Source organism: Poromitra crassiceps (genome assembly GCF_964638095.1).
Source record: "Poromitra crassiceps genome assembly, chromosome: 12".
Taxonomy (NCBI): Eukaryota; Metazoa; Chordata; class Actinopteri; order Beryciformes; family Melamphaidae; genus Poromitra; species Poromitra crassiceps.
The window spans coordinates 25,909,034-25,935,613 of NC_139632.1; the positions used below are offsets into that span (position 1 = coordinate 25,909,034).

The 26,580-nt window shown below is 43.5% G+C and overlaps 1 protein-coding gene across 1 annotated transcript; it reads left to right on the forward strand.

Moving 5' to 3' along the window:
* The first annotated feature begins 1,714 nt into the window (after positions 1 to 1,714).
* On the forward strand, positions 1,715 to 26,387 carry btbd8 (BTB domain containing 8). Its single transcript, XM_083647292.1, has 18 exons — positions 1,715 to 1,837; positions 4,725 to 4,901; positions 5,899 to 6,023; positions 7,019 to 7,136; positions 8,323 to 8,412; positions 9,604 to 9,684; positions 9,772 to 9,868; positions 10,267 to 10,355; positions 12,453 to 12,555; positions 13,067 to 13,249; positions 13,350 to 13,508; positions 15,353 to 15,482; positions 16,317 to 16,378; positions 17,030 to 17,558; positions 18,330 to 18,417; positions 20,820 to 20,959; positions 21,056 to 23,014; positions 25,720 to 26,387. The coding sequence occupies exons 1-18, from the start codon at positions 1,734 to 1,736 to the stop codon at positions 26,217 to 26,219; spliced, it is 4,734 nt and encodes a 1,577-aa protein (XP_083503418.1). The 5' UTR covers positions 1,715 to 1,733; the 3' UTR covers positions 26,220 to 26,387.
* The last annotated feature ends 193 nt before the right edge of the window (positions 26,388 to 26,580 follow it).

Here is a 26,580-nt window from a genome sequence, read left to right on the forward strand (position 1 = left end):
AGAGGGCACACTATCTCATGCCTTCTGGTTCTGCTCTTCACTAACAGGAATCTGGGCCAAAATATTTGACTAATAGCCTACTCTAAGGCCTACAAAATAACCCTGCAGCCGGAAGCAGAACTCGCCATCTTCGGCTGCTCTGAGTCCTCTCTGAACTTCCATACAGCTGTGCAACAATCTCTGACACTGGGGACAACTGTCGCCAAAATACTCATCCTGAAGGAATGGAAGTCCTCCTCTTCACCTTCTTTTCAAGTATGGCTGATAGACGTGGTTTCTGTCATACAGATGGAGAGACTCAGGTTCCTGAGAACCAACTCGCTTAGAAGGTTCTCAACTATTTGGGACCTGTTTCTGGGCTACTTTGACGAGGTTAAAAATGACTAAGGTTAGGGGTTATGGACAGCTTGCCCGGTCGGTTTACCGTGGACCCCTTGGGTGGGATTCTATGCGTAATATCTCTCACAAGCACATAAGCACCTTTTGCAGCTGGTAGCACTAGCACCACGTTACAATGCCAAATGTCAATGATGTAGGGCAGGCTATGTTTTTTTTCTTCTTTTTTCTTTTCCTGTGTCTGAGCCTGTTTGTCTTGTTCGTTTATTGTTCTATAAAAAAATAAAATTACATAAAAATAGATAAAATAAAAAAACAACAATTAGGCTAGTTGTCACGCTTTTTAAATATTAATTGGCTGAAAGGTGATTAACGTCTTCAAAATGTTGCTGCCACACCCTCAACACAAGGTGTGTAGCCTGATTTCTAAAGGTGAAGCAACAGCTCAAAAATGTTTGTTTTTAATATCAATTTTTATGACCGTTTCAAACTAAACCAATGTGAATGCTTTACGACTAGCATACATGCATTTGAAGGCAGCATATCAGAACTGCGCATGTGCAGTAACTCCCTACTGGCTTTTTGCCTATGACGATCTGATGACGATGAGATGTCTCCTCCTGTTTTTTTCTCTCCTAGAGAGGGTGGCGACCATAGCGACAGCGTGGAATCGTGATGTCAACAACATTGCAGCGGTAGCGGCGGCGGTCATAGGGTCAGCCGTTAATGAAGTCTAGCCGAAACCTGTCTGTTAACCCGCCACTAACTGGTCACGGCTAGCGAACAGTTACTGGCTGTTAATTCATGCGGACTTGTTTTTCATCACTAGGGAATGGGATGCAGCGGGGGTCCTGGTTCAAGAGCTAGCTAGCTTTAGCCTGCTAGCCTCTTCAGGGAGAGGACAATTTGATTGACTGGTTCATTTCGGCTACAATACAGACTGTGCGTGCTGGATTAGGTAGAGAAGATACCTAATACGCGCGCGTGTGTGCGTATCTGTCTGTCTGTTTATCCTCTCCTGATTTCCAGGGCATGTCTCATGCTTGTGAGTGAGAGAGAGAGAGAGAGAGAGTGTGTGTGTGTGTGTGTGTGTGTGTGTGTGTGTGTGTGTCCTGATTTCCAGGGCATGTCTGAAAGGGGCTTGTGAGAGAGAGAGAGTGTGTGTCTGTCTGTCTTCTCCTGAATTCCAGGGCATATCTGAGTGAGAGAGTGAGCCTGTGTGTGTGTGTGTGTGTGTGTGTGTGTGTGTGTGTGCGCGCGCGCTGCTAGTCCTCTCCAAACAGAAGTGTTTGTGCTTGGTAATGTCCTTTCCAGCTCAATACTCTGGTGTCTGGATTGTGCTAGAGTCAAAGGCTGAACTTCTTCTCTTATCTTTGTCTTAGAGAACATAGTAAACAATGATCAACCCAGAAGCTGCTAGAGAATTCCAGGCCAAAGAGCGAAAATACAAAGACCAACTCAAGAGATCTTTGTCATCTGCGTTGTCTGCAGACCTCAGCAGGTAAAGCATAATTACATCACATTATATTACACCACATGTTGTGCGCGTAATTGACAAATGTTCAAACCATTTCAGTGCACAATTCGCACAAGAACAGTCCTTAAAGGAATAGTTCAGATTATTTGACTTGGGGTTGTATCGTATGAGCTACTTATCAATAGTCAGTGTGTTATCTGTCGTAGATGGTGGCCGGAAAGCCCACAGTTTGTAGAAATAGAGAGAAGCCACAGCGTGTGCAGGGGGCCAGCAGCAAAATGTCTTTTAGCCACCTAAAAGAAGGCCCACCTAAACAAATCAATATTAAAGGTCCCATTTTGTGTAAAACAATATTTCCTTGGTTGGGCATGCTATATAAACATCATGGAAGTCTCATAATACATGGTCCCCAGATACAGCAGCCATGTAAGGAAAAAATGCCTCCAAAAGAGTTCTTCACTCGCACTATAGCTTCAATAGACCAGAATGCAATGCAACCACAAGACATGTTGCGTATTGAGTAAAGGTCTCATTATAGTCGAGCGAGGCGGAGCTCTGCGAGTCCGTGCGGACTCAGCGGTGGGTCAGATGCTTTTATACTCAGAATGGCAGCCAAGTGAACAGCATGTTGCATTGTACAATGGTAATGGTGAGAACATTCCATGAAAAGTCACAATGAAACGCTATTATGTGCAGTACTGAGTGCGCTTTCACTCTCAAACGACCGTATATCGGCACATGAATGAATCACCAAACTTGTTTTTACTGAATAGCTGTTTCAGTGCTCAGCCCTGATAGCCTGCTTTTAATCTCTCTCAACACAACACATTTACTTGTTGAAATGACTAAAAACAGTTGCAAATCAAAGTTTAGCCTACCACATGGGTCAAGAAATGTGGTGAAAATACAGCTGTGTTCAGGGCTCAGTGGCTCGAAAGCGTCTATGTTTGGAGAGAAGCCATGCGGAGGTCGCGCTGCTAGAAGAATCTTCAGGTACGTGCTGTGCTGTGCGGCTGCGGGGGTCGCACCCAACACATTGACGTCATTTGACGCTCGCTCCTCCCCCGCGCCTGCCGCGGCGCAGCGAGCATAAAGCATAAAACAAGGGTTGCAGCCAACACTATCATAGACAGGCCTCAATGTTCATGCCCCAACTAGTTGGATAAAGGATATCTATCATATGATTCCCATACATAAGTTCACACCCCATCTCTGGGGGTTGCTGAAATGCATTCTGGGAAATGTTGGAAATCACTAACTGAAGTAGAAATAGATGAGGCAGCTTGAGGGAATGTGGGTACAACAAAAAAGAAATTTGTAACTTCATCACAAACCAACTCCTGAAATGCCCAGAACATTAAATATTGATAGTAATAGAACAGTGTACGAGTATCATTGGAGGATCATTGGCCTTTTGTGACGGACCGTCGGGTCGACACAGCTCAAGTATACTATAATGTAGATGGGAGATAACAGGAGAGAGTGAAAGCAATGACCAAGTATATGCACTACATTCTCTCCTTGGGCTTCTAGTAATTGTAATCATAGTGAAATCACACAATTTTCTAATTTTGCTCCCTGGTACCCCCTCGTCAAGCTGACGTTCGAGTATGTATGTCTAGCTGCCGCCGACAATGTCCCAACTCCACGCTCACGTTGAAGCATGTTTCTCGCTAAACTAGCTCAGATGGGGGTTGGAGGAGGCAGGGATGTGACTTTCCTTGTTGTACGGGTGGTGACCCCATTCTCACTCACTGGCCGACGGTTAGAGAAATCAGAATCAGAATCACTTTTATTGCCACAGTATGTAAGTTACATATGAGGAATTTGTCTTAGTGTCTGTATGCAGCGTAGCGGTCACATCAATATACAGAGATAAGAAGTAGGAAGATAACTAAAGACAATCACAAAGTTGCAAGTGCAATCAAATCGAGTAAATATATACAATATGTACATGAGTGGTGAAGTGTTCTGTGGATGATAAATATGAATTTACGTTGGATTTACATGAGATTTACAGACTGAGTTAAATAGACGTTAAATAGGCAGTGGATTTACATGAATTTACAGTCGGAGGTAAATAAGAGTTTACATTGAATGTACATGAAATTTACAGTCCCAGTTAAACAGGCATTAAATTAGATATGAGTTCCAGTTTTATGGGGGGGGTTCAGTTGAGTTAAGGAGGAGGTAGTGAGTTTGTGTGTGTGTGTGTGTGTGTGTGTGTGTGTGGGGGGGGGGGGGTTGTTGGTGAGGTCCTTGGCGGAAGGGGTTTCCGGGCCTTGTTGGTGAGGCTGATGGCGGTTGGGAAGAAGCTGGTCTTGTGGTGGTTCTGGTCTTGGCAGACCTCAGTCTCTTGCCGACCGTGGGGGAGTGTCTTAAAGAGTTTGTGGCCAGATGAAATGGACGCAGCACCAGCATTTGAACTTATACACACCAATTGGCTCTAAGCCCACTGATTTCTGGGTCACCCAGTTCAGTCATTGCAGTGGGAGTTAATGATGGTGAAGAAGGAATGGACTGCCTCAGGACTGTGCTTGTGTTCTTCTCAAGTAGAAAATTAGGCCATCAGATTAATCTTGGAATCTCACAGATCTTGGAAGTTGATCTAAGTTGTTGTAACAAGGCATTACTTTATTGTTTATTTATTTTCTCTCCTCATAAATGCAACTATGAACATGTTGTCAACTGATGCTCCCTGTAAGCTAAGTTGCCTCCACCCATAGTTTTATTTTGAACTCCAACATGCTTAATGGGCAGTTCATTCAAATTTAACAAGGGTGAAATATGTATGTAATTTAATGTTTTCCTTCATATTTCCCCTAAAATCAGCCAGTAAAGGGATTGCTACATGCTTTCATCAGCCTCAAAATGCCCCCTGCTGATTCAGTGTGGTAATGTATCTGACCAGGTTGCTGCAGGAGGAGCTGGAAGCGGATGTGTGTCTGTGTACCGGATCCGCCTCGCTGCAGGCACACAGGGCCTTACTTTTGGCCAGAGCTCCACACATCCTTGAAGGTCGTCACAAGGACCCCAACATCATCCATCTGCCTGGCTATGAGGTTGCAGAGCTGAAAGACTTCATCAGGTATGCTCTAGTCTAGGTCAAAGTGTTTTATCCAGAACTTCTCTGAATACAAGCACTTAATAGTCTCACCTGGCTTCATGTAGACTCTACATGAAACTACATTGTAGAGGATGCAAGAGACACGTTTTGGCCTTCTGTCTTCGGTGTTGCAGTTTCAATGGCTTCCTGACAGAGGGCAGCAAACACCCCATATTTAATCTGCAGGATTGGGTGGCACTTGTATGCATTCTCCAAGTATGTAGGTCAAGTAGCATTGTAAATGCTATAAGCATTCAATAATAAATGGCACATCATATTTTTGTTTTAGTTTGTTTACACAGAATTCCAAACTGCACGAGTGTTGATAGTCATCTAAGATCCCAGTGTAGCAATTGCCTAGTTTCCGTCAAGCTGGTGCCAGTGTGGTTCTTTTGGAATGCAGAGGCCTTTGATCCATCCAGTGAATTTGTGCATGCTCATTATTAGCTATTTATAATCAGAACTAATTACCAAATGTGCCTCTCCTCTATAGTACCATATTCATTATATTCACTATTGTAGCTCATTTGATCCTGTAGTATAAGCCCAATTGGCACCACTCACCTGATTCATGCCAATAAAGCTTTCTCTGAATATGAATCTAGCATCTGTAGTGACCTTATGATAATTTATGCCATTTTAATCCACTTATGATATTCCTTTAATATCTGGTAGTTTTTTCTGTGATGTCTCTGTAGTACCCTATCCTTCTAGCATTACTAGATGTTTGCCACCAGCTGGAATGGTGTGTGGATCGCGAAATGCGCATGCGTGGAACACCAGACCGACATGTCAGCGGACGCAGAGCACGGACAGAATGTCTGGGCCTTTACAGTGTTACTGGTGGAGAAGCAGAAAATCCAACATAGTCAGGGCTCTTATTTCAACGTGCTGTTATTCTGCCATTACAGCGACCGTGCATCAGACCAGATCATCATTTGAATCAGTGTTAATTAACCTTCAGAGTGTCTCCCTGCAGGCGAGTTTACACAGCCGACCAGAGCATGTGCTCAGCTGGAAGAAGCCCAGACGTTGAGGGCTCAGTGGTGCCAAGTAGACCGTCTGTTCCCGACCCAGCAGACCTTCATAGTTCCACTGACTCAGGTAAACGGATCAATGGTCTTTTCATTGTAGGGTTTACAATGACCCTTCAGCTGCCCCCCCCCAACCTTACTTCAACTCATGTTACCTCAACCATAATCCACTTAAGAGCTGATTGCATTTGGAGTCTTGTTGTTGTTACTGCTAATTACAGCATCACAACTAGGGATGTTAATGATTAATCAACAATCGATTAATCACTGTTAAGAATTTGATCGATCAAACATATATTAACAGATTAATCGACAATGTAGGCTATGTGCTATTTTCTTTCTTTTTTCTTTTATTTTTTGCTGAGATGATTTAACACAAGGGTGAAATTGCACTGCTCATACAGAGGAAGAAGACAGCGAAGCAAGCAGGCAAAAACTCCAGTGTGGGGAAAAAGACAACAGTATTCATTGTAAAAATGGTAATGATTGGTTTACTTTATTTATGGATATAGAAGACAACAGAATCCAAGAGATAATATTTAAAAGTGTGAACACTTATTTCCAACATGGTCCCTGGTCTTATAAAAAACAGGACATACAGTAACACATAACAGCATATAAACAATATAGAACAATCAATGCAAGGTTGAAATACAGTATACCGTAGTTATACAAGCACAATGACAGCTAATGCAGGAAGTTTGGTTGGTTGATTAACTTGTTGTCCCTAAAGACAAGCGTAAAAACCCACATTTAGTATTTTCAATTTTGTATGTCAAAAGCTGTTTTTTTAATAGATAATAATGATTACCGTAATCGATTAATTGATCGGTAACATGACCAATTATTCGATTAAAGAAATGGATTAAAATTTTCATCCCTACTCACAATGCTACAATTAATGCAAGATTTAGCCATCCTTCACCAAACGTTTTCAGAAATAGACAGTATTTTCTGTTTTAATGGTAGAGTTCAACCTCTTTTTTTATGCACACATACATGGCCTTTCCTTCATCACTCTCTCCCTCCTGTCCTTCCTCATTTTCCGTCTCAATTTGTGTCTAGACGCTGTTGTCCTGGAGCCAGCCTCGGGCCTCGCCGCAGACTTGTTGGATCTGTACCAGAGGGGAGAGCAGTCTGACATCACCATCCAAGTGGGGGAGCAGGTCTTCTCCTGCCACAGGTAGAGTAAGTTATAGATGGATAGAGAGAGAGAACTTTATTTATCCCCGGAGGGAAATTCTTGCATTACAGATTGGCCTTTCAGCTCTCTATATTGATGCCCAGCCTTCTCTAATGCAAACGCACAGTTTTGTCCCCCTTTCCTTTAAAATATCTTCATAGGCGGCATCACTTTATTACACCACACCCACATGTGCCTCGTGCACACATGCACTGTTGGAGAATGTTCACTTTATTACACCACACCCACATGTGCCTCGTGCAAAACTACTACAGTTGTAGTACAGTAGTAGAAATGTAGGAGATCCCACATCTTCTGTGGCTCAGCGCCAGTGTGCATCATCGACCGTTGGGTGGGTGGTCATTTCATTGATGCAGAGGTGGTATTGCTGGTAACCATGGAGACTGGTTTCTCCCAGCTTGTGCTCAGGGGAGCAGCCAGCCAGCGAACACTCGTCGGATAAAAGCCGGGCAGCCCTTTTGGTAGAAACACAAGGACTCTGCAGCACTGATCTGTATGGTAGCCCAGTGTTAGCTGCTGCAGTTCTCACCGCAAGGGTTGAGCCAGAGGATTTCCAGTCATGACGGCGCCCCCTATGTCTCCATGACTGGAAAACAGATTTCGCTGCTCATGCTGTTTAGCAGGCATCGTCTTGAGCTGTTAATTTTCCCTATCTTAACATAAAAACATCTGCTTCTTATCATGGGGAGCTACTTTTATCTGAGTCAAACTGTGTCCCGTTACACCTGAGAATAAAACACGGGGTCAGCATGTCAGTTTGAGATTGAACCATCATAATCAGTTTATGTTGCGAGCATTTATTCTCCTGCCTAATGAAACCTATAGGTTTGGCATAATCCCTTGTGGGATTACAAGCTTGCTACTGCTGAATTATTCTGACTAATATCTATTTTATTGAGGCTCTGAAACCTATAATGTATCAAATTAAATGTCGGCTCTAACACCTCAGAATAGCTCCATATCACTGACAACACATGCTTCAGAGGGCCTGCTTGGAAGATACAAACTTAGACTTCAGAGGCTGTTGAATACACAATATATACAGTATATATTTTTGTTCTCTCGTCACTTCAAAGCTGCGTCAGTATTAAACAGGCCCACCAGATGAGACGTGAAATATTTAAATGGTGGGCGGAACTGACATGCAACTGCTTGCTTTTTCTAGGGCAATTCTGTGTGCACGGTCTCAGTACTTCCGCGCCATGCTGAGTGGGAGTTGGATGGAGAGTTCCAGACAGTGCATCACTCTACAAGGGTAAGAAGAGCGGGCAAGGTCAGGCAGCGCAGCAGCGTGGCCCAACAAGCTACTGGCTCAATAATACACCTCCTCCAGCCCGGGCCAACAATTCAACATTTCACCAGCGGCCAACAAAGCATTTGAAGTCTGCCGATATTGCATTAATTATTCATGTCTTGGAACAGAGATGGCCCTGTATGGGGTTTCACTCACCATGCCATGTGTCTCTACTCCAACTCCACGTACCCAAACATCCACACAGTCACACGCACACATGGCTACCCACAATGCAGTTGAATCTCAAATGACTCGCTCAGATTTACAAACCGGAAGGTTGCCGTAACTCCTCTTTGAGGTACAGTACTCGGGATGCACGATATATCGGCAATCATATCGGTACATACATACATACATACATACATGCATACTTGCATATTGAGAGGACACAATGCGGTAAATATATGATTTATGGGCTTTGCTTTTCCAAATGTTTTGGAAATAATGAAAGACAACTCTTTCAAATTCACGGTGTTTCCATGTGTTTTTCAGTATGTAAAAAATGCTATTATCAATATAATAGAAACATAAGGTTATGAATATACAGTATATATATATATACATATATGTGTGTGTGTGTGTGTGTGTGTGTGTGTGTGTGTGTGTGTGTGTGTGTGTGTGTATATATATATATATATATATATTCTCTCAGCTTGGCAGAGGCAAATGAAGCCTATTTTTTCCCTCTGGGCAAAGACATGTCACTGGCACCAGCATTACTGATCTGAGAGTAACTCAAAGTGAAGGACGACTGTGTTTATGTGTGGAGGGAAACTCTGTGAAGTGGCCCTCAGGCTCCAGTCACATGGATTAGTGCTGCTCCCAGTGTGAAATTTCAATTTTATTTACACGTTCACATTTTACACCGCATAGAAAAACACATGTATCTATCTATCTATCTATCTATCTATCTATCTATCTATCTATCTATCTATCTATCTATCTATCTATCTATCTATCTATCTATCTATCTATCTACTGTATGTATCTAGTGCTGGTTGAAATATTAAATGTGTGTGCAACATTATAGAAAATATTAGTCAGTAGTACATAAGCTGACAGTTCCATTATGTTTGCAGTTTTAAAAGTTTAAACTGGATCTGTGACAACATGGGTTGTAAATTGTTTACTGTGTTGTCATGCTATTTCCAGTTTAGGTCCAGAGGAGATGGAGATCCTGCTCCAATTTATGTATGGGGCCATTGTAGATCTGCCCTCCAGAAGTAGTGCCAGGTACTATATGTGAACACTCTGTCTGCACATTGGCTACACAGGCCCAGAAATCAAGCTGACCTGTTTTTGGTGTCACTTCTCTGACAGTCAGGTGATGTTGGCTGCAGACATGTTAGGTCTGGAGGGTCTAAAGGACGTAGTGGAAATGGTTCTGACCCGAGACTACTGCCGCTTCTTCCCCAAGGTCAGTTATAAGTGTGGAAACCTACCAATTACCTTCAGTACCTTCACCCCCTTTAATGTGTCACATACAAATTTAGGATTTTAGCAAACTTGTTTTTTCACCTAAGCTTCATGTACTGTACCACTCAGAATCAGATCCGTTCTACTGTATATAATACTGGTCTTTTGCACTTCAAGACTACTATACAAGTGATGAAGTAATGTCTGGAGTTCAGATGCTGTCAGCTGAAAACAAGCGGAGCAGATGCCTGCTCTCTTCTTTGTGCTTTACATTCACTTACTTTGTACATTGCAGACGTGTTTCCAGTATCTGTGTTTCACTTCTCTGAACAACACGTTCAGAACCATACCATGTACTGTATAAGTCCCCTTAGTGTATTTCTCCTTGTTTGTTTGCAGCATGTTGATGGTGTTCAGAGGACAATTCTCGAGTGCCTGTCGCTCAGCCACGCCCTCGGCCTTCAAAACCTCCACATGTTGTGTAAGAGGTGAGTGTGGGGGCTCAGCATTCATTGAACAAGTTCATTATTGTCAATATTGTCCTTATTGTGAATGAAGAGTAAATATAAAACTAGAAAAGGCGAAATTTCCGAAAGAAAAATTTAATTGTGCTTGCTGTCCTCGCGACGCCCCGCCCGCCCTTGCAATGCCCCTGACCTTGACCCTGCCCTTTCCACTATAAATACAGCCCCAATCGGCAATGTGTAGCTAGCCTAGGACATCTGTAGGCGGTTCCAAGGGTGTACCAAATGGTGTAGGGTGTTTCCAGGTGGTTGCTAGGGTGTTTGTAGATGGTTCCTAGGGTCTACTAAGTCGTTGTGGGTAGGAAATGGTCGGACCTATGTCAGGAGAAGCGGGAGGAGCCAAGGAATCCAGGGAAATAATAATTGTCATCATGCTACAGTTAAAATGTTATGGAGCAAAACTTAAAGAGGGCTGTTATAGTGCCACCATCAGGTCAATTGGTTTAACTTTTTAGACCAGAGTAATGAGTATAAGTTCCTTATCGTGTAGAAAGAGTAAATTTAAAATAATATAGTAGAGGTTTTGAGCAAAAGAGTTGTTGGGTAAAAAAATATTGTTTTTAAATTTTCCACAGTCTCTCCAGGAATTTGTAATTTTGTGATTACCCCCCCCCCCCCCCCCCCCCCAAACCAGCAGTTCAAGGCAAATATGACCACCATAAACTAATATGAGATTACAATATTCACTTGGATTTTACCACAAGAGTCTAACTAAAGCCCTAGTCTATAAGCTTATGATTACAACATTGCACTTTGACTTGAATTATTTGGTCACGTTTGCAGATTGTGTGTGTGTGTGTGTGTGTGTGTGTGTGTGTGTGTGTGTGTGTGTGTGTGTGTGTGTGTGTGTGTGTGTGTGTGTGTGTGTTTAATCTCAAGAGCTTCTGCGCAATCAAGAATATTGCTTCTGTCAAGACATTCAGAACAAAAGGGCTGTGGAAAGCTTGCATGTGCAGTAGAACCTGACAGCTACAGTATATGTTGAGCAGACGCCTTTTCATTTCAAGGTCTTGCACAGCCGTCATCATTTCTTCAGCTAGACACTATATTGTTGCTACATTCCCAGTGAGGGTTTGGAGCCTTGCCAGTTTCATCTCATCGTAAACACAAGAAGCCCAGAGACTCAGTGGGCTAAAGCAATGTTCAGTTGTCATCTCCACTGACACGTCTTTCCTGTCTCTCTCCATTGTATAAAGCAGAAGTGTCTGAAATAAATCTTCAATACACATTTGCACATAATCACATGCACACAGGCTATTTTTCACTTTCTTAGTTCTCCTCTAGCCTTTCTTATTGCAAACAAACGGACTAGTTATGGTGTTGCTCACTGCGGTACACAGGCGAGGAGAACTGTGTGAATGTAGGTCAGAAGGATAGTTGTTTTTTTCGTGACGCTGTGTGCTGGTTCAGACTTTCTGATGTTCTGGGCGGGGCGGGGGCTGAGTTTGATGAGTCACGCGAGTGTGACAGTAAGCCGAGCTGTGCTGCACTGTGCAGCAGTGCATTGCTGATTCTCTCATCCTCGCTGATTCTCTTGTGCCTTCACACAAGCAATCATCACTGGCTGTCGCTTGGAGTCTTACAAAGAGGGACCAAGTGTTTAGAATGAGACGGTGTTCACTAGTGCCACTGAAAAACACAGATTCAATCTCAGCTAGTATGCACCATACTATACATATTCTGCTGCATAGCCTGGGACATTTAGGACTTCTGGCTGATGTTCCCTCAGCAGAGGGCCAATGAGGTTAACAAGTCTTTCTTGCATGGAGTTTGGCAGCCTAGTGGTCCATTTTAAGTGGTTAGGTCACAGACCTGACCTAAGTCACTGATAGAAATCACTGAATCTTAATTTCAGATGAATCTCCATGCCACTCCACAGCTCAGAGCAGACCTTATGTCACTGCAGATGCTACATGTCAGATGGATGGTACACTTAGTTGGTTCTCAGTGTACAGTTGTTGAAGTTGAGAAGCAGTATGCATTAGTGGAAGAGCCATTGTAAGCCTCAAGAACATGTCATCTAATGCAGGTACTACATTACACTATATGTTTTGTTTCCAGGTGGGTTACTGAACATTACGTGAAGACCTGGTCAGAGAGAAACTTCTCCCTCTTGCCTTGTGAGCTCCACAGAGCCTGTCTAATGGCTGTGACTGATGCCATGGTGAGTTCCTCAGAGTCATCAGGCAGGCCGCGTGCATATAATTGCACAAATATCTTCAACCCATTCTCCAATGTAGAATATCTTTCCACAGGAAGGAAATTTGAAGATTATCTAATGAAAGACCATCTTTATTAAATTCTCAGCCGTTAATATGATTTAGGAATGTGATGTGGATGCGGACAGATGGGGAGGGATCAAGGCTTGTAATTGATAATTGAGTCTTGAGTCTGCCATTCATTGCTGTACAGTATGTGTGTGGTACAGGACGACTCCACTATAGCTGACTCCTCCGGGTCAAAATCTTGGCAGTACCGAAGCTCAGTACTGCCAAGATGTGTTGCATAGTTTTTGTATCGCACCAGTGAACAGTTGGTGCTTGGCAGAAATAGCACACTACACTTGGATGGGATTGCGTTCATTTGACTTTATTTTGTGTGTGTGTGTGTGTGTAGGTATGTTTGTTGTTCTGGCCCTGAAAGAGCTTCTCTAGTTAATAGATCTTTTCCTACAGACTGTGCAGAGTGCAGTAACCATACTCTGTGGCAGTGAGCAGCTGATTGGCAGTCTCCCAGAAGTCAAGTGGGCCAAGCAGGTGAGGATGCTGGCCACAGAGCTGCAGGAGGAGAGCCTGCGGGTCATTGTCCACCACCTCCCCCAAGTCATTCACACTTCAGCCTTCCAGAGGCTGTGCAGGGTAAGATTTGTCCGTGCCAATGTCCTCTCCTTTGCCGTGAAGACCTTGAGAAGTATTCAGCATCCCCGCGCTTGTCTCAGTGTCTCATGCGCGCTTACAGAGGGAGGAGTTTACCCGAGAGCCTGCGCTGTTGAAGAAGCTGTGTTCAGCCATCAGGGAAGGTGTGACTGTGGACAACTGCTGTGATCTCTTCTCTGCTGTGGACCACCTGTGTGGGGATGAGGTGGATGAGGGCTCCGCACTGGAGCGAAGACTAGAGGTGAACGAAAGCAGATTCTCTTTACTGACCCCTTCAAATCTAATAATGGGCCTCATACAACCTCTTGCATTTATTTCTGTTTTAAATGTTTGCTTGTGAGGTTGCCTCCCTTCTTGTTTGCTTACAATTTGTACTTAGTATGCCCATGTAGTTGTTTCTGGATGCAGAGAAACATGCAGTAAACGAGCACAAACTGCCAACTCCACTCTTTTAATTATTATTGATTTATTATTGATTGATTTGATTAAATGGCCTCTACCTCCATTTTAAATTTCACAACAATACACGATGATGAATGTTGCATCATCCCTCCAAGTTCAATCAAAATCTGACTGGCATTTAGGCAGTAATGCTCTTTCAAAACTAGACGTTTTGACTTGAATTATACTGTTCCAGTCAGGAATGTAATTTCTTTAAATGCTAGAGCACTGCTAAAATGAGTCATACCCCAACTTCAAAATGCACCAGTGGTGTCAGACAGATATATTACCTTTGAGTTAAAAAAAATACCTTTAATTATAGCGCCCTCATCAGGCCAATTAGTGTATTATTGTAAATGCAACACATCATTCAAGTTTCAATTAGAAAAGTTGTGTTTGACACTTAAAAAAAGTTGTGTTTGACATTTCACCTGAGATGTCATGTGATGGACAGACTGAGTGAGTGAATACATGAGAATTAATTTATTCCCTAACAAATATTCAAATTATAGTGTATTTTATTTAATGCAATGTATTTTAATATCAAATAAACTGTAAACTATATTTATGATTAGTTGGAGCCTTTTAAGAGAATGGTAAATGTAAGTCTGTCAACAGGACATGGACTACTAAAGTCTGCCCCAGTCTTACCAGGTTAAGCTTTGGGGATGATCGTCTCCCACCGATCGGCGACCAGGGGAGGAGACTCCTTTGGAGCATTGCACATTTCCTCCACCGGGGTTATATTGATAACCTTAAGTTTTATTTCTAATAATGAGCGTTATTCTGCTAGGGAGGAAATAATTCCTCTGACCCCAGAATATATTATATATTTATTTGGTGTAGAAATAATAAATGTGTTTCTGTCTAGGGCCCAGAGAGGATCTGCTCCCATCATGAGTCATCTCACTCATATTATTCATAAACCGGGGTTATATTCATAACCTTATGTTTTTCCACCATGTTGAATTTTGTCCAAAACTTTTTTCTCTCTCCCTTTTTCTTTACTGACTCACCCAAGGAACTACATCACTGGTGGGAGATGACATGTTTATTATTTGCACGTTTCTAGGGGAAGTAATCTCTCAAGACCTTTTTTGTTTGTTTGTTTGTTTGTTTTTTAAGCGATGGGTTCCCAGATTGAGGGGAAAGTGGCCTGGCTGCAGGAGTTGAAGCACATAACCCTGTGAATACAGTACAGTATGGCAGAATGGATTAGGCTGACGCAGACCGTGAGGTATGGGAGTGGCCTTCACTAATCTGGCTCTATATCTGCTGGTGAAAGGGTGTGTGGGTAGTGAGGGAAATGGAAGTGGTAGAGAAAGGGAGACTGTATAAAGATAGCCCCTTTCAACCATGTATTTGTTTATATATATATATACTGTATATACATACAGTATGTATATATTCAGGCATGGAAACAGGAGTATGGCAGCCTTTAGCCTCAGCGGGTGACATCACTGATTTAGCTCAAGGGAGCTCAACTGGATTCTGCAAGCGAGAGTGAGGGGGAGGGAGGGACGGGGGCTCTGGTTGCCATGGTGAAGGGTTCTTCAAGCAGCTGCTGATTGGCTTGTGCTGTAGCGCACCCTTTTCCATTCTCCTCCTCTCCGCTCCCTCTCTCCTTCTCTCGCCCACTGCCAGCCGTTCAGGCGAGAGATTTGTACGCTCCACGCGAGGCTGTGGACCTTCCTGCTCCAGAGCTTTTATGCCGTCCGCCACACACAGGGATGGGAGACGCTGCCATCCATACATAGAGAGAGGATACTGGCAGGTAAGGAGAGACATCTTCAATCTGCCAGCTTTAGCGCTAAGGCTATCTGCACTTCCACTGCACTCTCTCTCCACTCTCATGCACAGGGTGTTCATGCTGCGGTGTGTGTGTGTGTGTGTGTGTTGTTGTTTTTTTCTCCCTTACCCAGCCTAGTGATGAGGCAGTGGCTCTGCATCATTACAGATGAACCGGAGCCCTTGGAGCATAAATGCTGTTGGCCCATTTAACAGTTATTTTTGTTTGGCCACTGGTAATCCATTCATTGTTTGGCGAGTGCTCTTCTCAAACAATTTAGCATTATTTTTGCGGGACCATTTTAACTGTGTTGGACAGATAAGTGTCGGCTAATGTGGCAAATGCACCAGCCGCGCCATCATGCTCTGTGTTCTAAATGGGTGGGAGGGAATTCCTCTCTTCTTTGTGAGTCTGCACATTATTAGAATCATCCACAAATGCAAAAATGTGCTGTTCTCACTGTGTAGCTACTAGTGATGTGTTGAAATGCACAGCAAAATGAATCGTTTATTTGGCTGGATTTCAGCCTAGCTGCATTCCTATTACCGGTACATTTCTTACCAATTGAATCTAGGTCTCAGATGCAAACATTACAGATGCTCATTGATAAATAGAATAAATAGGTCCTTGTACAAATTGTTTTATATTAATTAACCTAGGTTCAGAATTTATTTTGACATGAAGTATCTTTTGAAAAATGGCTATGCTTTGATTTGAAATAGAACTTTACATCTGTTTTATGCTTCAATTTGAATGTTATTTTGCTGCAATAATACTGCAGTTGGCTACATTGTAATTTTTCTTTTTCCATTTCCCCAGCTGCTATTGATAAAGGGGACAACAGAAGACTTGGTAAAAAGCCTGTATTCAGTAGCTCACAGGTAATATTATCATTCAATGCTTCAACATGTGTTCATTTATTTAAAGCCATATGATTAGAAACAAGAAAACACTCCCCCCTCCATCTAAACACGGCTGTTTTTTCATCTAAATGCTGGCTCAGTTGGATGATGATGATGATCTTATGAGCCCATTTTAGCTCAGAGAAATCCATGTAAATTTGTATAATCCCTATCAGTGATTATAGCGTTTGTGGCCATCAGATGCAATATGTCATGTCATAAATGCTCCAACCCTCTCAGCCAGAGAAATATGACCAACAGGGCTTCTGTAAACAGATGGATGGCTAAGATAAGTCTGACTGAGGTGATCCAGAGAGGGATTGTCTGGATGTTAGGCCTGAGTGGTTGAGGGGAGAGGAGGAAAACAGAGCGCTCACAGATGCGGAACAGTCAGGAACCTAGAATTTTTTCTCTCTGTTCTGCTTCACGGAATCTGCGACAAGCGGCTTAAGGCCCCTAGAACTATAACTATAAAGATAAATATGAAGAAATGTATATCGAATAGAATGGCTAATTATATTATGTTATAGTTGTAGTGTGAACTTCACACTACAACTATAACCATAATATCATTTAGTTGTAGCCACATGACTAACTAATGTGATTCCTCTTGATCACTTTTTCCTGCAGCCAAGGGCTGTAAAATGCCCTTCATCTGCACCTGAGAGCCCTCCTGTGCACAGGACCCCCAGGGTGTCCGAGTACGCAGGTACCGCATCAGCCATGAAGTCTGATGGACTGGGGACAGCTAACAAAGCAGGAGATAGTCAAACATGCAGGGCAAAGAATGCGAATACCAAGCCAGGGGACCGGAGTACAACATCAAAAGCAAAGGCAGCATCCTCTGGCACACCGGTTGTCAATGGCACAGGAACCCCGGGGGCCAGGCGGGATGTAGCTACTGCCAATGGCCCCAGAACCTCCTCTGGGGTTAAGGAACAAGACAAGAGGCCCAACCCAGGTGCGAGGCCTAAAACCTCTCCCCCAGGCTCTACATCCACAAGCCAGACCACACCAATGAAGGTCCAGAAAAGCCCAGCAGCAAAGACAGACACTGCCAGCACCACCCAGCCTCAGCCCAGCACTTCGTCCACATCAGGCAGCGCGTCGCCAGAGAACGGTGCCAGCAGCCCCCGCAACAACAGTCACTCCATTCCAGGTTTATGATCTTTCTTCCTACCCCCCCCCCCCCCCCCAAATTTAAGGATTTCAACCAACACCAATTGTGTTGTAGGAAATAACTGCAGCCAAGCCGAGGTGTCGGTAACTGGGCTCCAGGCAGATGTAGCGGATGATGTGAAGGAACCTGCAGACTAATTATCATGATGAATGCTGTGCTGTGGCCTTGAGGGATTCTTGGAAGACAAGGGCAGTGTCATGTATGAATGTTGATTCATCCGGAAGCAAAGCGCAGCAGGCTGTCCTTGGCAGCTTAGTGGTGTCAATGTAGAAACTAACAGCAGAACAGTAAAGGTTAAAGCCTAATACTGCTGTCACACGGGGAGGGGGATGACCAATCACTTGGAGTGTTTGTGGTGAAGGTGGTTTGGGGGAGGTGGGGTAATCCACAGATTGATACCAGTGTCCACTGCCAAACTAGGCCTCAGCTGTCTGACCTCATACAAAAGAGACGGGGAGAGGGAGTGCCATATGTTCTCCCTCCCCGCCTCAAGAGTCAGTAGCTAAACCTCTGCAATATGAGCCTCATACAGTACCAGCACAGAGCCTCCAGCGTTCACATTATTAATTACCACATTTCATTACATTCTAATCCCATGTATTGGTTTCAATATCACTATTGCTCTATGCATGCACATATCTGCATTGCCAAGCCCGCTATACTGTATATATCCCTAGTGAACTGAAATCATTTGTTCTCTGTAAAGGACGTATTTAAGATAGTGATGCATGTGGTAATTCTGTGTTTTAGGTGCTAAGCCAAAACACCAAACTAAGGTGGTGAACAAATCCCCACTGACAAAGCCTCCTCAGAAATCGGATACAACAAAGACCAGCAGGTGAGCTATAAAACCTATATACAGTATACTGTATACTCCCAGAATCATGGGTTATGTTTTCTTGGTTGTTATTGTTCCCTCGTGACATTTTTCATGTAATAGCTAAAGATGATGTACAATTTCAAAATAGGGCCCTGTTTCATTACTCACTTTAACCTCGACGACTTCCCCTCTGCACTTCCTCTCGGGTGAATTCCTGCTGCCATCTTAAGTGCCATTCCATTACTCTGATAACTCAAATTACTGTAAGTTTTGGAGGTCAACGACTCAAAGGAGTGCATCTTGCCCAGAATGCATTGCGATTGTAATTTCCTCTTCACAAATCAACATGGCGGAACAAGCAATGCTGTATCCACCTTATTTTTGAATGCCCCACTGTAAAAAATAATTGTGGGAACAAGGTCCGGTTTAACGTGACTCATTGTTGCAGCTTGCAACAATGAGTCATGCAGGCTTCTTCTGCAGCCTTGTACTCGGCTGCAGACCCCAATTATAAACCGGAAGCTGGAGTCTGTTATAAAAGTTATAAATATAGTCACGTTATAAACAATTAACCAACGCTGTGGGTCCGTATGGAAACAGTGTTACTCTAAATGGTTAAAAGTTCAATCAATTTGGTCATTCAGTGGCGTTTTACTGCCATGTAAAGTAACAATTACGCTAGCCGTTAGCATTAGCCACAGTAGCCGACTACCCACAATGCATTACGTTATCCCAGCACCCGAACGACACGGCTCTGCTGTAAAATCCTCATAGACGTTTTTTTTGTCAAGTTAAAACAGTGTAAAAAATTACACCGGAAGCGGAAGAAGCACCCATCAGGCATCATGGCAGCTAGAAATAAGGTGGATAGACAGGGTTGCCACAGGTCTGGAAAGTGCTTGAATTAAAAAATAAAATACTTGAAAGTGCTAGGATTTATAAAGAGGTCATTAAAAGTGCTTGAATTTAGCCTACTGGAATCTCTGAGTATGAACCTCATGCGCTCCATCATCTCAAAATTGCTGGGCCAAGCTTGATACACTTTCTTCTTATCAGTATCACTCCTCTGCCCTGCACTGTTGTTGTTGCTGGTCAAGATTGCTTATGACTGGAAACAAATTTGCATTAGAGGACTTACAAGACTGGTATTATGTGAGCATCTCTGAATTATTGGCCCATAATTTTGAAATAATTTGTCCTTGAAAAGTTTCAATCATTACAAAAGAGTGGCAACCCTGTATATAAGTGTAAATAAACAATATTCAGATAATTTAATCTTACTAATGAAATTCATTTTATTACTCATTCATTTCTTTGTTATTATTCCTGCCTCCTGCTCTGAAAGTGGCTTGACGTAGGTTCTATGTAGTACCATGTATCCAGGGGAAGTCGAGAGGGGCATGTTCAAATGAAATGGGGCCTAAAACAAATGATGAAAATGTGCTTGCCACTTTGAAAACATGGAGGATAGTGACTTGTTCAACAGAGACGAATGAGAAAGCCCAAGACTGATTGCGAGAATGACACATCCATGTCCAAAACTTGTGCAAAAGGTTTTTTGAAAACATGGCAGATGAATTCCTGTCAGTGGGAGAGATCAGAAACAGGTGCTGTTTCAAAAGATACACAGAAAGTGACAAAATCACTCAACATGTGATTACGACAATTTGAGGAAAGTGAACTGACAGTTTTTTATACACAATTCATCACCATGTCAGCTAATGCCAATTTACTAGCTAACATTACCCTTTGTATTGTAACAGGAAAGCACTGGTAACCAACCCACTGACTGTTTTGTACTGTATCTGGAAACAATCAACCTAGCCAGCCAGCACAATAACATCATCTAACTCCTTACTTCTACCCAGCTGCAGTTTGAACTTGACCCCTATTACTAGCCTAGCCTGCAGTCTGAACCTCAATAGTGTACTAAATTATATAGGTGTTTATTTTATACTTGGCCTGTAATATTAACAACAACCGTTCCAATTTGAGGTAGACCCCGTACTGCGGAAAACAACAGATTCCAGGTGATGAGGAGATTGCACAATAGAGTTACCTTGAGCACAGAGAGAAACTCAGACTGGAAAAATGTTCTTGTGTTCTTGAAAAGTTTGTTCTCTGGTAGAAGACTGGGCGGGGGGCATTCTCTACAAGGACACCAGCATGAACTCACAGTATTGATAATCAGCTCATGTCTCAGAGGCTTGTCCTTGACAAAAATGGTAGAAACAGCTTTGCTGCCCCCCACTGGTGTTGCATTTTAATGAATGAATTACTTGCCCTACAGCAGATTTCAGAAATAGTATTACAATGGCAGACATGTAAGCCAGAGGTATGATTTAATTCACGGGGATGCCGTGGTAACATTTGAGATCACATAGTTGTCTTCATGGTTTTGCCTGTCTGTTGTACCACAGTCCTACCAACAAGTCAAGTGTGAGAGAAAGCGGCAAAGTCAAGCTTGGTGCAGCAGAGAAAATGTCAGCTGCAGTGACAACGCCCAGATCGGACACAAAGGGAAGAAGCACACCAGTAATGTCTCCAGCTGAAAACCATGGTGAGATGATATTGGTTTGCTAATTCACATGCCTATCATCATTGCACTAGGGTGAAGTATTCATGTTCTGTTTGCATTGTTTTCTCCCTGGTATAGTCTCTAGACATGGGTCCTCCACGAAAAAGCCATCCTCCCCGAGGAAAGAAGACAACAAGGATGGGTCGAAATCCTCAGCAGCAGACAAAGCAGCCAGTGAAGCTCCTCGGAAGAAGGTCACAAAACCCATTTCGGCAACTGGAGCCTCAGCTAAAACCAGTGCTAAACCAGCAAAAGCCTCTTCGGTCCCTTCCAAACAACCTCCAGTAGTAGCTGCCAAAACGGGACCAAAGCTGAAAAGTAGTACTGAATCATCTACAGAGAAAGCCTCTCCAAAATCTGGAGCAACTATGAAAAACTCTGCTCCTATTGCCTCCAAGAAAACAGGACCTAAAGGAAAAGAGGCACTGGCAGTGAATGGTAAAAATTCAGACTGTAAAATTGAACTTTCCCCACCTGATAAAACAGGTGAGGTTGCAGAACATAAAGAGAGCTCCACAGGGCCGGTATCCTCTGACCAAACTGTAGCACACAGCACCCAGTCACTAAGCCAAGGTGGAGGGGATTCACTTGGCCTTCCCCTGCAATCAAGCCCTAAGCAGAATCTCCACAAGACCAAAATGCACCCTGGAAAAACCAACCGCACAGGAGAGGAGAAAAGTCGTACACCAGCAACTAACAACGTCGCCCATGTCAAATCTGTTAATGCAGATGCTTGCAAACTGAAACAAGGGAGTAAAGGGAAACAGTCTCCGAGTTCTGTCATCCCTGCCTCTCTCAGTGTCTCAGTCCACGACCTCAGCTCCCCGAGTTCCTCAAGAGATACTGAACTCCCCGTAGACACGCCTTGCAGCATTGGAAGCACTGGCACCCCTTTGGAGGACTCCTGGAGCGCCATCCATCATCAGGTCAGCCCAGAGTCTGAGACTGGCAGCAACACCACTTCCTCTGACGACATCAAGCCCCGTTCCGAGGACTACGACGCAGGAGGTTCGCAAGACGACGACTGCTCCAATGACCGAGGCGTGTCCAAGTGTGGCACCATGCGCTGTCACGACTTCCTGGGCCGCAGCAGCAGTGACACAAGCACCCCAGAGGAGTTAAAGATGTACGAAGGCGGAGCCGGGTTGAGAGTGGAGGTGCGGCTGCGGGGGCGAGAGACGGAGACGACTAGTGAGGAGGAGGGAATCAGACGCCGTCCTCGTTCCTGGCTGCACAGAGACGAGATCGCTGTAGAGGAGGAGGCCTCGGAAGTCGAGGCCACTGTGACGGTGAAGAACGTCCCCGACCACCAGCTCTTCTCCTCTGAGGAAGAAGAGGAGGAAGAAGAGGAGACCGAGGATGAGAGGTCAGAAGTTGAGGTGCTCCCAGGACAGGGTCCACTGCCGCCCACTGAGCCCTCACCCCACTTTCAGGGTATTATCAATCTAGCTTTTGATGACGATGGTGGGGACCAGGAGAACGAGCAGCCCGACTATCAGTCAACTTCTAACTTCCGTCGCTCAGTGTTGCTCTCTGTTGACGAGTGTGAGGAGTTGGGCTCAGAAGAGGGCGGTGTCCAAACTCCACCCCAGCAACCCGATGACGCTGCGACTCCCTGTGATGTTTTTGAGTGTGACTCACCTACACCTATTCAGTCCAGCTCTGCTAACTCCATTGAACAACAGAATCATCTTGAAAGTGCGGCTTTGGAGAACAAACAACACGGCGATGAACAGGACGAAAAATCCACCGTATTCCTTACAGAGATCCAGGAGCCCGTGCAAGAGGAGCGTAATTGTAGCCAGGTGGATGGAGTAAAGTCTGGCGAGCCTCCCCTGGATCCTGACACTAGAGACCTCCCTCCCCAGGAGCGGCCATGCCACCTGGACCTCCGGCACACTGAGCAGTACAGTAACGGAGGCCTGCGCAAAAACCCCACCAATCCTTCAGACAGCAAGAGAGCTGATTTACACCTAGACTTAAATGAAGCGCAGCTGACAGGGGACTCTCCTGTACATGCTGCACAGTCCCCAGCAGGTAATGTATGATCTATGGACTCTTCCTAGACCCCCCAAATCAAACCCATATTCTCTCCCCAAACTCCATCGATGAAGGTATCGTTTAGGCCTGCAAGATGCACACTCCTTTGCTCTGACTCCTAGACCTTATCTATCATACATCCAACACATAACTGTCCCTCCTTCGGAAAAAAAGGATATTCTTGAGATTACTAGTGTAAACAACTAGTTATAACTACCAGTTCAAATTCAAATTAAATCAGTGGACATCTCTGATATTTTCACAGCTAAAAGCTTGCTTTCATCTGAACACTTTGGTTGTGTAAACTGTTGTAAATTTGAATTTGCAACACCAATATCCTTTTAAAGATGGAGATTGGTCTCATCAAAACACTTAAGCTACATTTCACATCTTTGACAACTGAACTACCTTCAGTCAGAAGCACTTAGCCCTTGATGACTCCGTTTACAAATAAAAAGGGAAAAGCAATGTTCGTTTCATGATTGAGCATAGAATTGTATTTGTAAAAAAAAAAAAAGCCATGTGCTGGTTAAAAGTATCTGCCTTGTGACAAGGCTTGTGGCATAGTTATACCAATGCACTTTGATGTACAAAAATACAACTTTTCTATTATTATTATTTTGTTTATTTTATGCAATGGAACAGTTTTGGTCTTTTTAAGCCATAGCTAATTTGAGATCATTAAAGATGCTACATGTAGCATTTTTAAACATCAATATATCATTGTCTAATTAATTGTGATGTGTTGGTATAATTACTGTAAAGAAATTAGACCATGGTTGAGACGATTGCTAGCCTCTATCTCACAAGAGTGGTGATGCTTCTCAGAATTCAAATGAAACCACACTAGTCCATACCCTGGAGATGTGCACGCCTCAACTCTCCTTTGATTTGCCAAAAATACTAATAAACAGCTTAAATTTGGGGAAATGGAAAAAATCAGCTTCATCAGTCCCTACCTATGCCAGTGCTCAATGGCCATGTGCAGTTTGAGATTGATTTGCCAACCCATTGATGAGGAGAAAATAGATGCAGACAGAAGGACAGTTTCCCTCATTTTATAGTAGGAATAGTCCAACCATACCCGCGGATGCGCGTGCCACAACAGGATAAACATGATTTTTCCATCTTCCTGTCACTCGTTCCACCATCTGCCATTGCAAGAAACTCTGAAAGCTTGATCTCTCTTTGCGCTGGAAGAACAGAGCCTTCATCCTGTTGCGTGCTGTTAAGCCATCCAGCAGATTTCCCCACTAAATCCAACCAGGGGATAATGTCAAACACTGTGTAGAGAGGCTGCCCCTCTTCCTGCTCATGGTCTAGTTTGCTTATAGTAATTATGCTAATGTCTCAAAATAAATGTGGTAATGATGATTTATGGATGTTGAAATGCTGCACATAGCACCTTTTTTAAATTTGTGTTTACAAGCAAGTTATGACTGATGAAACCAATTGCAGATTTACGTAGAATGACAACTTGAAGAAGTGGAAGTTACATATAAAATGTCTGAGCAACATGGACGACACTAAACTGCCACTTCAACTAGAATAGCTTCTGAGAAAGGTGTTATACCAGGGACCCTTTCCCGGGATCTGCTTCTTGTTTTTCTTTGGTCCTTTTCAAGAATGTACCTGTTCCTGAGTTTTGTTTGCACTGCAGGCACATGCATGCTACTTGTAGAAATCATTTATTGTTTGTCATTCCCGTTTACCATCTATTATTTTTGTGTATTTATTTTCTTTTCATTACCTTTTGTCATACCCACTAGACTGGTGTTCCTAGATGGATGCTCAGCTTTCAATAAACTAGTGTTTTGTTGTGTAAGCCTTTGTTCAGTAGGTTTTGTGTAGTCAGTAGCCTCCTCTGTAGTCAGTAGCCTTCTCTGTAAAGTACGTGATGATGTGTTTCTAGAGCAGCCTTCATGGTTCTGCCATGTCTCTCTTTTTTCACAATGATATATTCTGAAAAAACCCTGCTGCAACATTATCGAGGGTCTATCCTAATGCAACCATGTAAATGATTTTCTGCTTTCAACACCAACAAATTATCAGTTACTTCATCTTTCACCATTTTGAAATTGTTAAAAACCGAAAGAATGTGTTTACCTAAACACAAGAAATGTCAGAAGAAACTTGGTGGTGTTCCCTCTTTTGTGCTACTAAGTAAAGCATCGTTGCTCGCATTTAGGTTTTTGTGACCGTATTTAAATGTGTACATTAGGTCAAAGACCTGCTTGTAAATCTCAAGACATATCACTGGTACTTAAGTTGAACTGGTGCTGGCAATGCATGGCTTACTTTGTTTGATACTGGTGGATAAAAGAGACACATTCAGAAATGCATTCCTCTGTGCATTACCTTTAAGGCAGCTGTCCACCCATGTCATCCATCTAACAAGTGATCAGTGACTCTGGACTGGAGTTAAGTAATTAAACTGTAATCCATAATTATCATATGCCCACTGACTGGCCATAATGTGACCAGTTTTGTTGAGAACCATCAGTGAAACTGCTTCCCCTCTGCGCTTTCTTAACCTGACTTTGCTGTGGGAAATAAGTCAAAAGGACACAGTTGCATTAAGGGTAAACATTTCTGTGTTTTATTGTAATAGAGCGGGCCTAGTCCCAGAATACTTCTGACATGAAAAAGAACTGGAGGAGTGAATCATTTTGTCATTTTGCAGTATTGTCAATTGTTTTTAGGGGACATTGGTTGTGACAGATTGGATCAAACCTGCAAACATGACCGCCGACCATCCAAAGCCCTCTCTCCCATTTACGAGATGGATGTGGGAGAAGCCTTTGATCGCTGCTTGGACAAGGACAGGAAAGTTATACCACAGGGGGAGGAAGACAAGCAGAGAGCGGACGATGAGGAAAGCAGTGAGTTTGCAGAACGTGACTGGAGCCTGCTCCGGCAGCTCCTCTCAGACCAGGAGTCCAGTCTGGGTGTCATAAACCCGGTGCCAGAGGAGCTCAACCTGGCGCAGTACCTGATCAAGCAGACACTCTCCCTGTCACGTGACTGCCTGGACTCACAGGCCTTTCTGCCACAGGAAAAGGAGAACTTCAAGCGCTGGGCTGAGCTCATCTCGCCCGTGGAGGACTCCACCACCAGCATCACTGTGACCAGCTTCTCCCCAGAAGACGCCGCTTCTCCACAGGGGGAGTGGACCATTGTGGAGCTGGAAACACATCACTGACTGCACAAAGGAGAGCCTGCCGGACAGTTGTCGCCTTCTCTATGAACTTTTAACATCTGCAGCATCAACATTGTCTTAATTTATTTAAGTCTCCGACATATTTTCTCTCAACTGTAGTTTCTGGACTTAGCAGTCTGTAGCAGCAGCTTATTTGCATTTCCCTGGACTGTCTGGACACAAAATGTGCTGTTATGCATGTTGATATTTTTGTATGTTTAACTGTTTACTCTGTGTTGCTTCAAAGCTCTAGAAAAGAAGGGAAAAAATTGCATTTCTTTCTCATGGCACTCCTCTGATAATATTGGAGTTTCCTAAAGAGAAACATTGACATTCTGGCCTGTTGGCTTGCATTTAGTCTCAT